Genomic DNA, 13,110 nt, shown 5'->3' with positions numbered 1-13,110 from the left:
TAATATGATATAAGAGTGTGCTCTTTGTAAAGGCTTAAATTGCAAGGGGCTGGTTGGAGGGATTGGTCTTGAACTGGATGAGATGATTAAACCTTCTGCATCTCTAATTTCTCTGTGGTTCTGTGCTGTAAGCTCAGTGCAATATGGGCCAACTCTCCAACTCAGCAATGCTACTTCAAAGGAGCATAGTACAGCTGTGCTTCGTGTTTGCTCTGGTTTCCAGTTCACTTCCAGGTGTAGTTCAAGATGCTCATTTTGACCTACAAATCCCATTCTGGATTGTGTCTCCTCCCTTCTTTTAACCTAAGACCTGAGGTCAGTTGAGATGCTCTACCTGACAATCCCTGAATATGTCTGCGAGTTGGGGGAAAGGCATTCCCAATGGACAGTTTCTACTATGAAAGTTACTCCCCACTTTGCTCCTACTGAGCTCAGATTCATTGACCTTCATCCCATGTTGCCAGGGCAATCTATTTTTCCAGGCTTTTTCTAAGGAGCTTGGTTGAGTGGAATGGGTGGGGAAGGTCTCAGTTTTTTAGCATGAGGTTGAGTCATTTTGAGATTTTTTTGTAATGTGTGTGTAACGACTAGACTGTTCATATGTTCAGAGTTGCAGATAGACACATTGTTTATTAGCATAGCATAGTTTTCTATATCTCCCCTCTAAGAAAAGCAAGTTCCAAGCCCAAGGAGGAAAAGTTTCCTGTCATTTATCTTGTATATTGTGACAAAGTTCCTCCTCTATCTTGGTGGGTCCTGCGCTTATTGGCGGATTTTCTTGCCTCAGAGATTCACCATGTGGGTTGGGGAACAGCCCAGAGACCTTCCCCTCTGGAAGAACCCACAGTCCAGGTCAATTGGGAGGTTTGGGGGGAACCCAGGCCCGCCCTCTACTCCGGGTTCCAGCCCAGGGCCCTGTGGACTGCAGCTGTCTAGAGTGCCTCCTGTAACAGCTGCATGACAGCTACAACTCCCTGGGCTACTTCCCCATGGCCTCCTCCAAACACCTTCCTTAGTCTCATCACAGGACCTTCCTCCTGGTGTCTGATAACACTTGTGCTCCTCGGTCCTCCAGCAGCACACCCTCTCCCTCTCAGCTCCTTGCACCTCTTGCTCCCAGTTCCTCACACTCACACCACAAACTGAAGTGAGCTCCTTTTTAAAGCCCAGGTGCCCTGATTAGCCTGCCTTAATTGATTCTAGCAGTTTCTTCTTAATTGGCTCCAGGTGTCCTAATTAGCCTGCCTGCCTTAACTGGTTCTAGCAGGTTCCTGATTACTCTAGTGCAGCCCCTGCTCTGGTCACTCAGGGAACAGAAAACTACTCATCCAGTGACCAGTATATTTGCCCTCTACCAGACTCCTATACCCCACTGGTCTGGGTCTGTCACAATATGTTATATATTTAATCAGTGAACTCATTTTATCATTTATAGACGCTTAGGAGGGAATTCTATTTTGAATGGTTAAGAAGGTCTCAAATGGGGCAGAGGACTTTTTCTGGCCCTCTACACCCATCAGTACAGAGGGTGAACTTAGTGAGTGAAATTTTGTCAGGTTTGAATATTTATAAAGTTGTGCCTGACCCTTATGTAGGCAACACTGGTGGGGAGAATCTTTGTTCCCCCTCCCACTATGCACCCATGGAGAATTTTAATGATAAAGCAATATTCTTACAAAGCACTTTAAATACGCCTAAGACATTTTTAAATGACCATTGTTGAGGCTAAAAAGAAATAACAAAAAAAATCCTGATTTAAGTCTGAAAAACATTCAAGTAAGTTGTTTCTTTGCTTTTTTCACTTCAGCCAGCTTGAACAATGAAACTATAATGGTCAGTTTCTCTTTTGTTTAGAGTCAGTTTCACTTTCTGGGTCTCATGCAGTGGATTCCCAAGACTGCAGAGTAACATTTGTCTCTTACTCCATTTACAAAGAAAAATGTTTTTACATTCTTGTAAGTTATGAAAATATTGCTATTCAAATTAGGCATACTAGAATTTATGAAATCTTTTTTTCTTCTCCCCAAAACCTAAAGTTGATACTAAACTATTTGTCAGTGTTTCTTTAACTACTTTTAAAAATACAGAAAGTATACCAAACATTTCTTTCAAATAATAATAATGATAATTTTAATAAACTTTCAAACTCCTGTAAAAGCTACAAAGGGAATGGAGAAACTGATGTCTACAGTCATAATTTTTGCTTTGCTCCAAGTTGTAGTGAGAACAATGGAAAGAATAGACTTAATTTTATTTGTTCAGTCTTTTGGTTTTGGGTCTTTTCACAGGTGGACAATTACTTGGAGTTGGAAGATTTTGACACAGATGATGAATTCGGTCAAGGGATATATAGTGGTATGTTTCTTTTCTTTCGCTCTTGTGATTGCTCTCTGTCCCTAGCTCCAAATGTCTGAATTTTCCTTCCTCTTTAGATTCTGAATCAGGCTGTGGTTAGGAAAAAATAACTCACGCCTTCACTCTGGAAGTAAGTAACAGCCTAAGATTTATTATTCTGGCTACTGGTGAATGGTATTTTTTGATAACTGTTCCTGAATTTTTGTCCACACTTTTATTTTGTCCAGAAATCATTCTGATTTTTGCAAAATTTCTCAGCAAGGCTACCAAGAGATGCAGAATCCTGAAGTTCTGTATGTTTTTACTGTGGAAAAACAATTTCACTCAAATGTGGACCCATGTTCAGTATAAATATTTTGTTATAGTTTTAACATTTCACAAAGTTGGACCCATTTTGAATGTGTAGAGACATGCCCCACAAAACTGAAAATATTTCATTGCAGATATTTCATACACCTATAGTAATTTTAAACCCCTCCCCTCAAAAAAAATCCTATAGGTGCAATTCTGCCAGAGTCTATCCTAGATACTTGTGTGTCCCCCACCACCCGCCATTACCACTGTGCTTCAGAGCACCTTACACAGTCTTTAACATACAGTATTTATCCTCACAACACACCTGTGAGATAGGAAAGTGCAGATGGGAAACTGAGGCACAGATAGACTACGCAGCAATTAAACACTCGTGGCTGGCCCAGGCCAGCTGACTCAGGCTCATGTGGCTGTAAAATTGCTGTGTATAGATGTTAAGGTTTGGGCTGGAGCCTGAGTTCTGGGGCCACAAGAGGGAGGAGGGTCGCAGAGCCCAGACTCCATCCCAAGCCCGAACATCAAAAATTGTTTAGCCCTGCAGCCTGAGCCCTGTGAGCCTGAGTCAGCTGACCCCAAGCCAGCTGTGTCTATCCAACGGCTCTTTTATTCCAGCGTAGGGGTACCTTACGTATCTTGCCTAAGATCACACAAAGAATCTGTGGCAGAGTATGGAATTGAATGGAGGGTTCTGAGTCCACAGTGAGTGCTCTAACTGCTTGACTACCCTTCACTTCTCTGTGTGTACAGAACTTCCATTGAAGCCAGAGGGCCTGCAGGAGAATATTCAAAGTCTGGCTTTAATTCGCAGAAGAAAGCAAATAGAGAGTTAATGTTTCGTCCTTCACCCCTGGCATTTCAGAACACAGGCTATGAGATTGCACTCCTATATTAGGCCCGGACAGCAAAGGTTTCTATTCAGTGTGATGGTCCTTAGTTTCCTCATTTTCCCCTTTATAGATTTCCAGGACTCAGGTCTGAATACCTCTCAAATTCTAAGTATAGCTGTTAAAGAATTAAGGGTTCCATAGGTGCAGTGAGTTTACTCTCTAGGCTGCCTTTTGACTGGAAACCTGAATTCAGATCTGGTTTATATCACTAGTAAAATGAATTAAGTGATCTTAATCTAATCCATAGTGAACACCTGTCCTTATTTCAGAACAGGTGACAAGGTGATAGGTCTGAAATAATTGGCAGTAAGGCTGTTGATTAATCGCAGTTAGCTCACGCAATTAACTCAAAAAAATTAATCGCACTGTTAAACAATAGAATCCTAATTGAAATGTATTAAATATTTTGGGATGTTTTTCTACATTTTCAAATATACTGATTTCTATTACAACACAGAATACAAAGTGTACAGTGCTCACTTTATATTATTATTTTTTATTACAAATATTTGCACTGTAAATATGATAAACAAAAGAAATAGTATTTTTCAATTCATCTCATACAAGTACTGTAGTGCAATCTCTTTATCGTGAAAGTGGAACTTACAAATATAGATTTTTTTTGTTACATAACTGCACTCAAAAACAAAACAATGTAAAATTTTAGAGCCTACAAATCCACTCAGTCCTACTTCTTATTCAGCCAATCGCTAAGACAAACATGTTTATTTACATTTATGGGAGTTACTGCTGCCTGTGTCTTATTTACAATGTCATCTAAAAGTGAGAACAGGCTTTCACATGGAACTTTTGTAGCTGGCGTTGCAAGGTATGCCCCTTCCATGCTTCTGCCACCATTCCAGAGGACATGCTTCCATGCTGATGATGCTTGTTAAAAAAATAATGTGTTAATTAAATTTGTGACTGAACTCCTTGGGGGAGGATTGTATGTCTCCTGTTCTGTTTTACCTGCATTCTGCCATATATTTCATGTTATAGCAGTCTCAGATGATGCCCTAGCACGTTTGTTTTTAAAACACTTTCACTGCAGATTTGACAAAACATAAAGAAGGTACCAATGTGAGATTTCTAAAAATAGCTACAGCACTTGACCCAAGGTTTAAGAATCTGAAGTGCCGTCCAAAATCTGAGAGGGACGAGGTGTGGAGCATGCTTTGAGAAGTCTTAAAAGAGCAACGCTCAGATGCGGAAACTACAGAACTCAAACCACCAAAAAGAAAATCAACCTTCTGCTGGGGGCATCTGACTCAGATGATGAAAATGACCATGTGTCGGTCTGCTCTGCTTTGGATCGTTATCAAGCAGAACCCATCCTCAGCATGGACATGTGTCCTCTGGAATGGTGGTTGAAGCATGAAGGGACATATGAATCTTTAGTGCATCTGGTATGTAAATACTTTGCAACGCTGGCTACAATAGTGCCATCTGAATGCCTCTTCTCACTTTCAGGTGATGTTGTAAACAAGAAGTGGGCAGCTTTATCTCCTGCAAATTTTAACCAAACTTGTTTGTCTGAGTGATTGGCTGAAGTAGGAATGGGTGGACTTGTAGGCTCTAAAGTTTTACATTGTTTTATTTTTGAATGCAGTTATTTTTTTGTACATAATTCTACATTTGTAAGTTCAACTTTCATGATAAAGAGATCACACTACAGTACTTGTATTAGGTGAATTGAAAAATACTATTTCTTTTGTTTTTTACAGTGCAAATATTTGTAATAAAAAATAAATATAAAGTGAGCACTGTACGCTTTGTATTCTGTGTTGTAATTGAAATCAATACATTTGAAAATGTAGAAAACATCCAAAATATTTAAGTAAATGGTATTCCATTATTGCTTAACAGTGCTATTAATCGCACGATTAATCACGATTAATTTTTTTAATCGCTTGACAGCCCTAATTGGCAGTTCTCACTCATGGCAGGTCCAGCACTAGAATAGCACAGATGATGGTCAGGAGTGAAGAGCGCTGGCAAAGGTGTCTAATAGCTTACACTGCAGCTTCCCACACTTGCCTAGCTGTATGATGCGCTATCACTCATTTTTGTGAGCATTAATATTAATCACATACATTTAAAAACACCAGGTTAAACAGATTGCATTTAAAGAGGTTGAAAACTACAAAAATGATCATCTGCTTGCCTTGCCTAAATATAGATTTATGGTAGGAATGCAAACCATATTGGATTAATCTGGCAATTGCTGCTTTTATGGGTGATTATAAAATAATCGTAATGTTCTACCTTCACTACTGCAGATTATCACTGAGCTAAGTACTATCCTTTTACGTGACACTTGATTTGGTTTGCAATAGCTTCTCTCCTCAGCTTGTCCCATGAGAAAACCTTCATTGCACAATACCCCTTAATGCAGGAGTAATCCTCATCAACTCTCAACAATCTACAGTGTACATAACAACACTAAGGGTTTATATAGTGTATTATAGCCTTGAAAGCGCTGCACAGATATGAACTAATTCCTCATAATCCCCTGTGAATAAGGTAAATAGCATCCAAAGTTACAGATGGGGAAACCGAGGCATGGGAGTTAGCTTTATATTGCCTATGGCAACAGTGGAGACAGTTGCAAAGCTGAGATAGAATTCAGGAGTTCTGGGCTCCTGGTCCAGTGCTCCGACTACTAGACCTCACTGATTGGTTTGTATCTTGTATGGTAAAACCATCGTAATAAGCCTAATGAGAATGAAGGTACTGTCCTCTATACTGTAGAATACACACCTGTAAAAAGTGTAAATCTTAAAAAAAAATTAATGAACACAAGCATAATTGATCACAGGTGTTAAAATGTCCCAGTTAAACTAATATTTTTTTAGGGTGTGACCTGGAGGAAATCACTCTCTTTTCTTTCCTTTTTTAAATTCTGTGTCCAACTAACCTGTCCTTTCAGGGCTGGGTGTAGCTGCTGCTTATGAACAAAAGAATTCCTAGAAATACAATGGCCTCTATAAATCAGCTGGCCAATATACAAATAAACTGTAGTTATTTTAGTTAGACAGCAGTCTTGCAACTGAAAGCCTGGAACTAGTCTTTGAATTGTGGGAATTTGGCATAATAACTCTAGTTAGCCATGCAAATCTGATTCTCCAAACCATAGCTTTAACCCACTGTGTACAGACAGCACGTGCATGGAGGGCCATTTAATCTCTCTCTTTCTCATTAAATTTAATCTCTGACTGTAAGTAGCTTAAGGCAACAATACAAAGGATCAGGAATTCTCATGGGACATGGAGAAATACCTGGTTTCCACACTGTGGCAGTATGATTCATTTTACATCTAACCTTTTTCAAGAGTGTTGACAAATCATTTTCTGCACTGCTCCAAGAATGGCTCAATTACTGGGTCTTCTCTAAGTAAAATGTAAAATAAAAAAAAAATCCTATATGCATAACAGCTATAAAAATCTCAAAATGTGTTAAGGACACAAGTACATATAAATGCAAAATGATTCTGAGTGCTGGGTGAGGGGAACAGCATCAGAAATAATACCACTTAGCACTTATTTTGCACTTTTCATCTGTAGATCTCAAATGCTTAATCATTTCCCCCATTTTACTGATGGGGAAACTGAAGCACAAAGAGGGGCCTGAGAGATTTGTCCAAAGTCACTAGCAGAGTTGCAAACAGAACCCTCCTGACTTCCAGTTTTAGGGCCTTTTCATGGACCTACCATCTCCCAGTTAAACTTAAGCTTTCAATATATAACCTCCTGATTTTTAGGGGTTCATAACTTCATGGTAAAAATGCCCTCCAAATACGAGCTCATTGGGACTTGGCATTCTGTAAAAGACAGTCACTGTCACTTCCAAAACCTCTTTTAAAGGTGATGTGCAAGAGAACTAAAGTAAAATGGTGCCTACACACAGAGACATATTCAGATAATTCCAAGAGATAATAAAAGAGCTATGATAGATATAATTTGGTTTTAAAGAGATTTTATTGCATGTTGTGATGTCCCACTCCCCAGGGCTCACTGTCTTTTAAAATCTCTATGGAAAATTAGTGACTAGGACAAACAGATTTCCTTGTAATAAGTGAATCAGAGCACATCTACGGAAATATTATCTTTTCATTGCTAAGGGCAACTCTCAGGTTATGAGGCCTGAGCTAACACTGCTTCAAATAATTCTTGGCAGTGCAGATTATAATGGTTCTGAGGAACCATTTTGATTTACTGGGGGAATGTTCCACGTACTGGGATGGGGGACCTAGTGTGTGACTCATCTAGCGCTTGATCTTACCCCATTGAAGTAAATGGGAGTTTTATCACTGACTTAAGTGAGAGCAGGATCAGGCCTTAAATACAATGATACCAGTACGAGAGGCCTGTCAATGGGGCTGCTTGTGTGAGTAAGGGTTTGCAATATTGGGCCTTAAGACAAGCACCGAAGAAGAATACACTATCCTGTTGAAACTGCAGTGTAAATGCAGAATGGAGTAATTTTCTAAGTTCAGCACACCATTCTTATTCAGCAAATCACCTAAGTATGTGCTTAAGTAAGGAATTTGCTGAATAGGGATGGATGTAAGCATTTTACAAAATGGGGCCTACTGGTCTAATTGTGATACACTCATACTGAGTAGTACCTTCCTCCACAAATAGTTCCATTGGAATCAATGTAATTGAAGAGTAACAAACCATTCTACATGGCTAAAGGTATCACAGCCTAGCACTAAGCTGGTTTAGGACCACAGGACACTATGGACCTGATATTCAAAGGTAGGGTTACCATTCGTCCGGATTCCCCCGGACATGTCCGGCTTTTAGAGCTAAAAATAGCGTCCGGGGGGAATTTGTAAATGTCCGGACTTCCCCCCCCATGCAGAGCGCGCGCGGCTAACAGGGCAGCCGGCCGGATGGTGCCACTTACATGGGGCTCCGACAGCCAGAGAGAGCCCCTCCTCCACTTTCCCTGCAGCAGAGATCACTCCCTCCCTCCCTGCATTTGCAGATCGCCTCCGGCAGTTCGCACCGGCAGTCTGGAGCTCCTCCCCCGCTCCTCCTCCCCGGCACGCTGGTCTGAGCGGCAGGGTAAGGGGGCCAGGGGGTCGGAGAAGGGGCAGGGAGGTTCTGGAGGGGGCAGTCAAGAGACAGGGAGCAGGGGGGGGAGGTTGGGAGTTCAGGGGGGGCTTTCTGGGGGTGTGGATAAGGTTTTGGGCAGTCAGGGTACAGGTAGGGGGTAGGGCCCTAGGGGGGGCGGTTAGGGTGGGGGGGGTCTCAGGAGGGGGCAGTTAGGGGACAAGGAACAGGGAGGCTTAGGTAGGGGGTGGGGTTCTGGAGGGCAGTTGGGAGCAGGGGTCCCAAGAGGGGTAGTCAGGGGACAAGGAACGGGGGGGGGTGTTTGGGAGTTCTGGGGGGAGGCTGTCAGGGGGCAGGAGTGGGGAGAGGGATCGGAGCAGTCAGGGGACAGGGAGCAGAGGGGTTTAGATGGGTCGGGAGTTCTGGGGGGGGGCTATCAGGGGGTGGGGAGTGGTTGGATGGGGCATGGGAGTCCCGGGGGTCTGTCTGGGGGTGGGGGTGTGGATAAGGGTTGGGGCAGTCAGGGTACAGGTAGGGGGTAGGGTCCTAGGGGGCCAGTTAGGATGGGGGGAGGGTCTCAGGAGGGGGCAGTCAGGGAACAAGGAGCAGGGAGGCTCTCTTAATGGCTCTCCATGCGTCTCTGGACCCTCTCAGCTGTCGGGCTTGGACGGAAACATTGCCTGAGGGTAGTGAGAGAATGGGTTATCGGTGAGGTGGGGGTGGGCGTGAGCCCGGTCAATAGGGGCAACCCCTACCAAGATCTGAGCCTTTTCTCACACGCCCGTTAGAGCTCGACATTATGCTGTTTGGGACCCCTCTTCGAGGAAAGCCTCTGGATTGCAAGTCCAACCGCTACCTCCTCGTGGTGAGAGTCGGTAACTGGCTTGGATAGCCAGGCGGATTGCGGAGGACGAACCCACATCCCACATTCAGTGGGGTGTGGGACGGGGTTGGGCAGCCCCATATGGTGCCACATGGATGCCCCCCTGGTAAGGGTAGCCTCCCCCAGGTACGGGTTGACTCCCCCTGGTAAGGGTTAGATTCCCCCTGGTAAGGGTAGTCTCCCCCAGGCACGGGTTAGTTTCCCCCTGGAAAGGGTAAGTTTCCCCCAGGTACGGGTTAGTTTCCCCCTGGAAAGGGTTAGTTTCCCCCTGAGAAGGGTAAATCTTTTAGCTATGGAAAAAAGTAATTTATATTTTTATACCGGATTGGCGCTGGACCGGGTTAATAACGCCCCCGCTGTTGGCTTTGATGCCCCGGCTGACAGTGTTAAATATATTAGGGGTGTGATTAGGGTCGCTGGACCAATGGATAAAATGGTGTGGACTATAATGAAGTCTCATGAGCATGAGAGTGAGAATCAAGTCCTCCCAGTGGAGCATGGAGAGGAGGTAGAGGAGACTGTTTGTGATGATCATGGTGAGGAGATTTTATCTATCTTACCGATGGTTTTTACAAGGGACACTTTTAATGATTTAACTATGGAAAGTTTTAATCCAGATTTTAAGTATTTAAGTACATTTGATGATCCATATGTTAGTGAATCGGGATATCTTAATGCTCATTTAGTTAATGGGTCTAGTTTATTAAATAGTTTTAGACCAAGTACTGATTTTAATAGGGATCGTAATAAGGATCTTAACAGTACTGGTAGTAATATAAATATATTAGAAAGTAGTTCGTGGAAGGATGGGGTTTTTTATTTAGAGTATCCCGTTGATAGTTTTAATTGTCCAATATGTCCCCAGATATTACCAACATTTGGTAAATGGGCCAAACACATTAATGTGGTTCATAAAAGTAAAGCCATACGAGTTGTATGTAGTAAATGTGGAAAATCTTCTCAATATCATAATATAGCTTGCCACTACCCCAAGTGCATACCCAAGAAGGAGGATACCCCAATGAAGAGCCATACGTGCTCGGTCTGTGGGCTTGGTTTTCATACTAGATCTGGATTGAGCCAACACTGTAGACATAGACACCCTGCTGTGAGGAATGAGCAAAGAAAAGAAGATATGGCTGCTAAAAGTAAGATCAAAGAGGGATCGACTAGATCTCGTATATGGACCAAAGATGAGGTTGCGCAGCTTATACAGTTGGAAAGGAAATATATTGGGAAAAGGAATATAAATAAATGTATTGAGAGCGAGATGAGGACCAAAACGAATAAACAAATATCAGATAAAAGACGAGAATTAGCAAAGAAGAAGTTAGTGGTAACAGGAGATAGGGAGGAAGTGACTGAGGTAGAGGACATTAGAGTAAATATATTAGAAATTCCGCCCCCAAGAGAGAGGATTTTCCCACTAAAAGGACATCCAGAAGTGGATTTAGTGGAGAAAATATGTAAACGGGGAAAACAAAGTAGGGAGGGAAGAGAAATAATAAATAGTTTAGGGGAAATTGAAGGATTATTAAAGGAGGATTTAACAAAAGCTCTCGGATGGGCAATGTTGGAAAAATTATGTTATTCATTAGTAGAGGGAAAGGACCCTAGAAATGAAAGTCAAATAGAGTTGAGGAATAAAGGAAAAGGGAAGATGAGAAAGGAGGGGAGAAGGAAGCAATTTAATGCAATTAGGAGATATGCTACAAAGAAAGCTAAGTATAAATTCTATCAACAATTATTTGATAAGGATAGAAGAAGATTGACTCGCATTATAATGGGAGAGCCAGATAAGGCTAAGTGTGCTATCCCTATGAAAGAAATTGAGGAATACTATGTGAATATTTTGGGAACAATTGGACATGGTAATATGATAGGGTGGCCATCATCCACAGAGAATGCGGATAATGATATATTAATGAGTCCGATCTCTGTGGATGAGATTAGAATAGCTTTAAGAGAAATAAGAAAAGATAGTGCTCCTGGCCCAGATAAAGTAAAAGTGAGCAATTTGTGGGATATTTTTAATTTAGACTCCTTAATACTTACAAAAATTTTTAATATATGGTTTCTAAATGGACAGGTACCAGATGAATTTAAGAAAAATAGAACGATTTTAATACCAAAGACACAAGATGAGGAGGAAATGAAGAAGTTAACATCTTGGAGACCATTGACAATTGGGTCAGTTTGGATTAGAATCTATACCAAAATATTAGCAAAAAGACTGGTGGAAACAGTTAAGATATGTAGTAGACAAAAAGGGTTTATATCCACCCCTGGGTGTGAGGAAAATATTGCTATATTAGATAATTTGATTAAAGGGGCTAAACGAAATGGGAATGAAATTGCAATAGTGTTCGTAGATCTGGCTAAAGCTTTTGATTCTGTGGGACACGGACATATAATAGCCGGGTTGAGAAGATTTGGTATAGATGAACATTTTATAGATATTATTAGGGACCTTTATGATAATTGCACAACTAGGTTATGGGTGGGTGATGAAGTTACTGAGTCTATTTTAATTAGGAGGGGGGTCAAGCAGGGTGACCCGTTGTCCCCAATTTTGTTTAATATTGCTATGGATCCCCTTTTAACTAGATTAGAAGTAGAAGGAAGTGGTTTTTATGTTAAGGGCAATGGTGTCACGTCATTGGCTTTTGCTGATGATGTGGCAATTTTAAGTAGCTCATATAAAGGAATGATTAAAAATTTGGGTATCTTAGAGGAGTTTTGTAAAAATACTAATCTCTCTGTTAATGTGAAGAAAACGAAAGGCTTTCATATTTTAACTAAACATAAAACCTATGTAGTTAATCCTAAGGATAATTGGCAGATAGGGTCAGAGGAGATTGAATATGTTCAACCAGGGGATTTTGAAAAATATTTAGGAGCTAGAATAGATCCCTGGATAGGTGTAGGGGGACCGGTACTTAAAGAAAAATTGAAAGATTGGAGTGAGAATTTAATTAAGGCCCCATTAAAACCGGCCCCAAAAATATTAATTTTACAGACATATATTTTACCGAAGCTATTTTATAATCTTCTTTTAATAGAACCCCCTTTTAATCTTTTAGACGATCTTTATGTGTTAGTTAGAAAAATAGTTAAAGAGATTTTACATTTACCTCAGTGTACCACAGATGGGATATTTTATTCTAGAGGTAGGGATGGTGGTTTAGCTCTCACTAAGTTTAGTGTGCAAATCCCAAATATGTTAATTCGTAAATGGAGGAGACATATTGTCTCGAGAGATGATTGGATGGACCTATCTTATCTATATGCAGGAGAAAATCTTGTGGATAAAATATTGTCATTTAGTGCAGTAACATCTCATCCCAAGAAATGGAGGGAAGAGGAATTTTTAAGATGGTCGGAACTGAGATGTCAGGGAATAGGGATAAAATATTTTAAAAATGATTTAATTAGTAATTCGATTTTTAGAAACTCTAGTAAAGTTAAATCGTCAGCGTATATCGCAGCATTGCAGCTTAGGGCAAATATTTATCCTACTAGGGAGACATTAGCAAGAGGAAGAGGAGGTATGAATGCTCTTTGTAGATGGTGCGGTAAAGTGCGGGAGACTGTTCCCCATATCTCAGGACAA

At 41.2% G+C, this 13,110-nt stretch overlaps 1 protein-coding gene across 1 annotated transcript in view; it reads left to right on the top strand.

Annotated features, from left to right (window-relative positions):
• IFTAP (intraflagellar transport associated protein) overlaps positions 1–13,110 on the top strand; it is a 45,896-nt gene that overhangs the window by 18,033 nt on the left and 14,753 nt on the right. Inside the window, exon 4 of the mRNA XM_065404469.1 lies at positions 2,289–2,355. Coding sequence (XP_065260541.1) covers positions 2,289–2,355 — 67 coding nt within the window. The remainder of the gene's footprint in view (positions 1–2,288; positions 2,356–13,110) is intronic.

The sequence above is a fragment of the Emys orbicularis genome, chromosome 4, assembly GCF_028017835.1.
Source record: "Emys orbicularis isolate rEmyOrb1 chromosome 4, rEmyOrb1.hap1, whole genome shotgun sequence".
NCBI lineage: Eukaryota > Metazoa > Chordata > Testudines > Emydidae > Emys > Emys orbicularis.
Note: the sequence above shows the minus strand (reverse complement) of the source record. Positions and strands in the feature narration are given on the sequence as shown.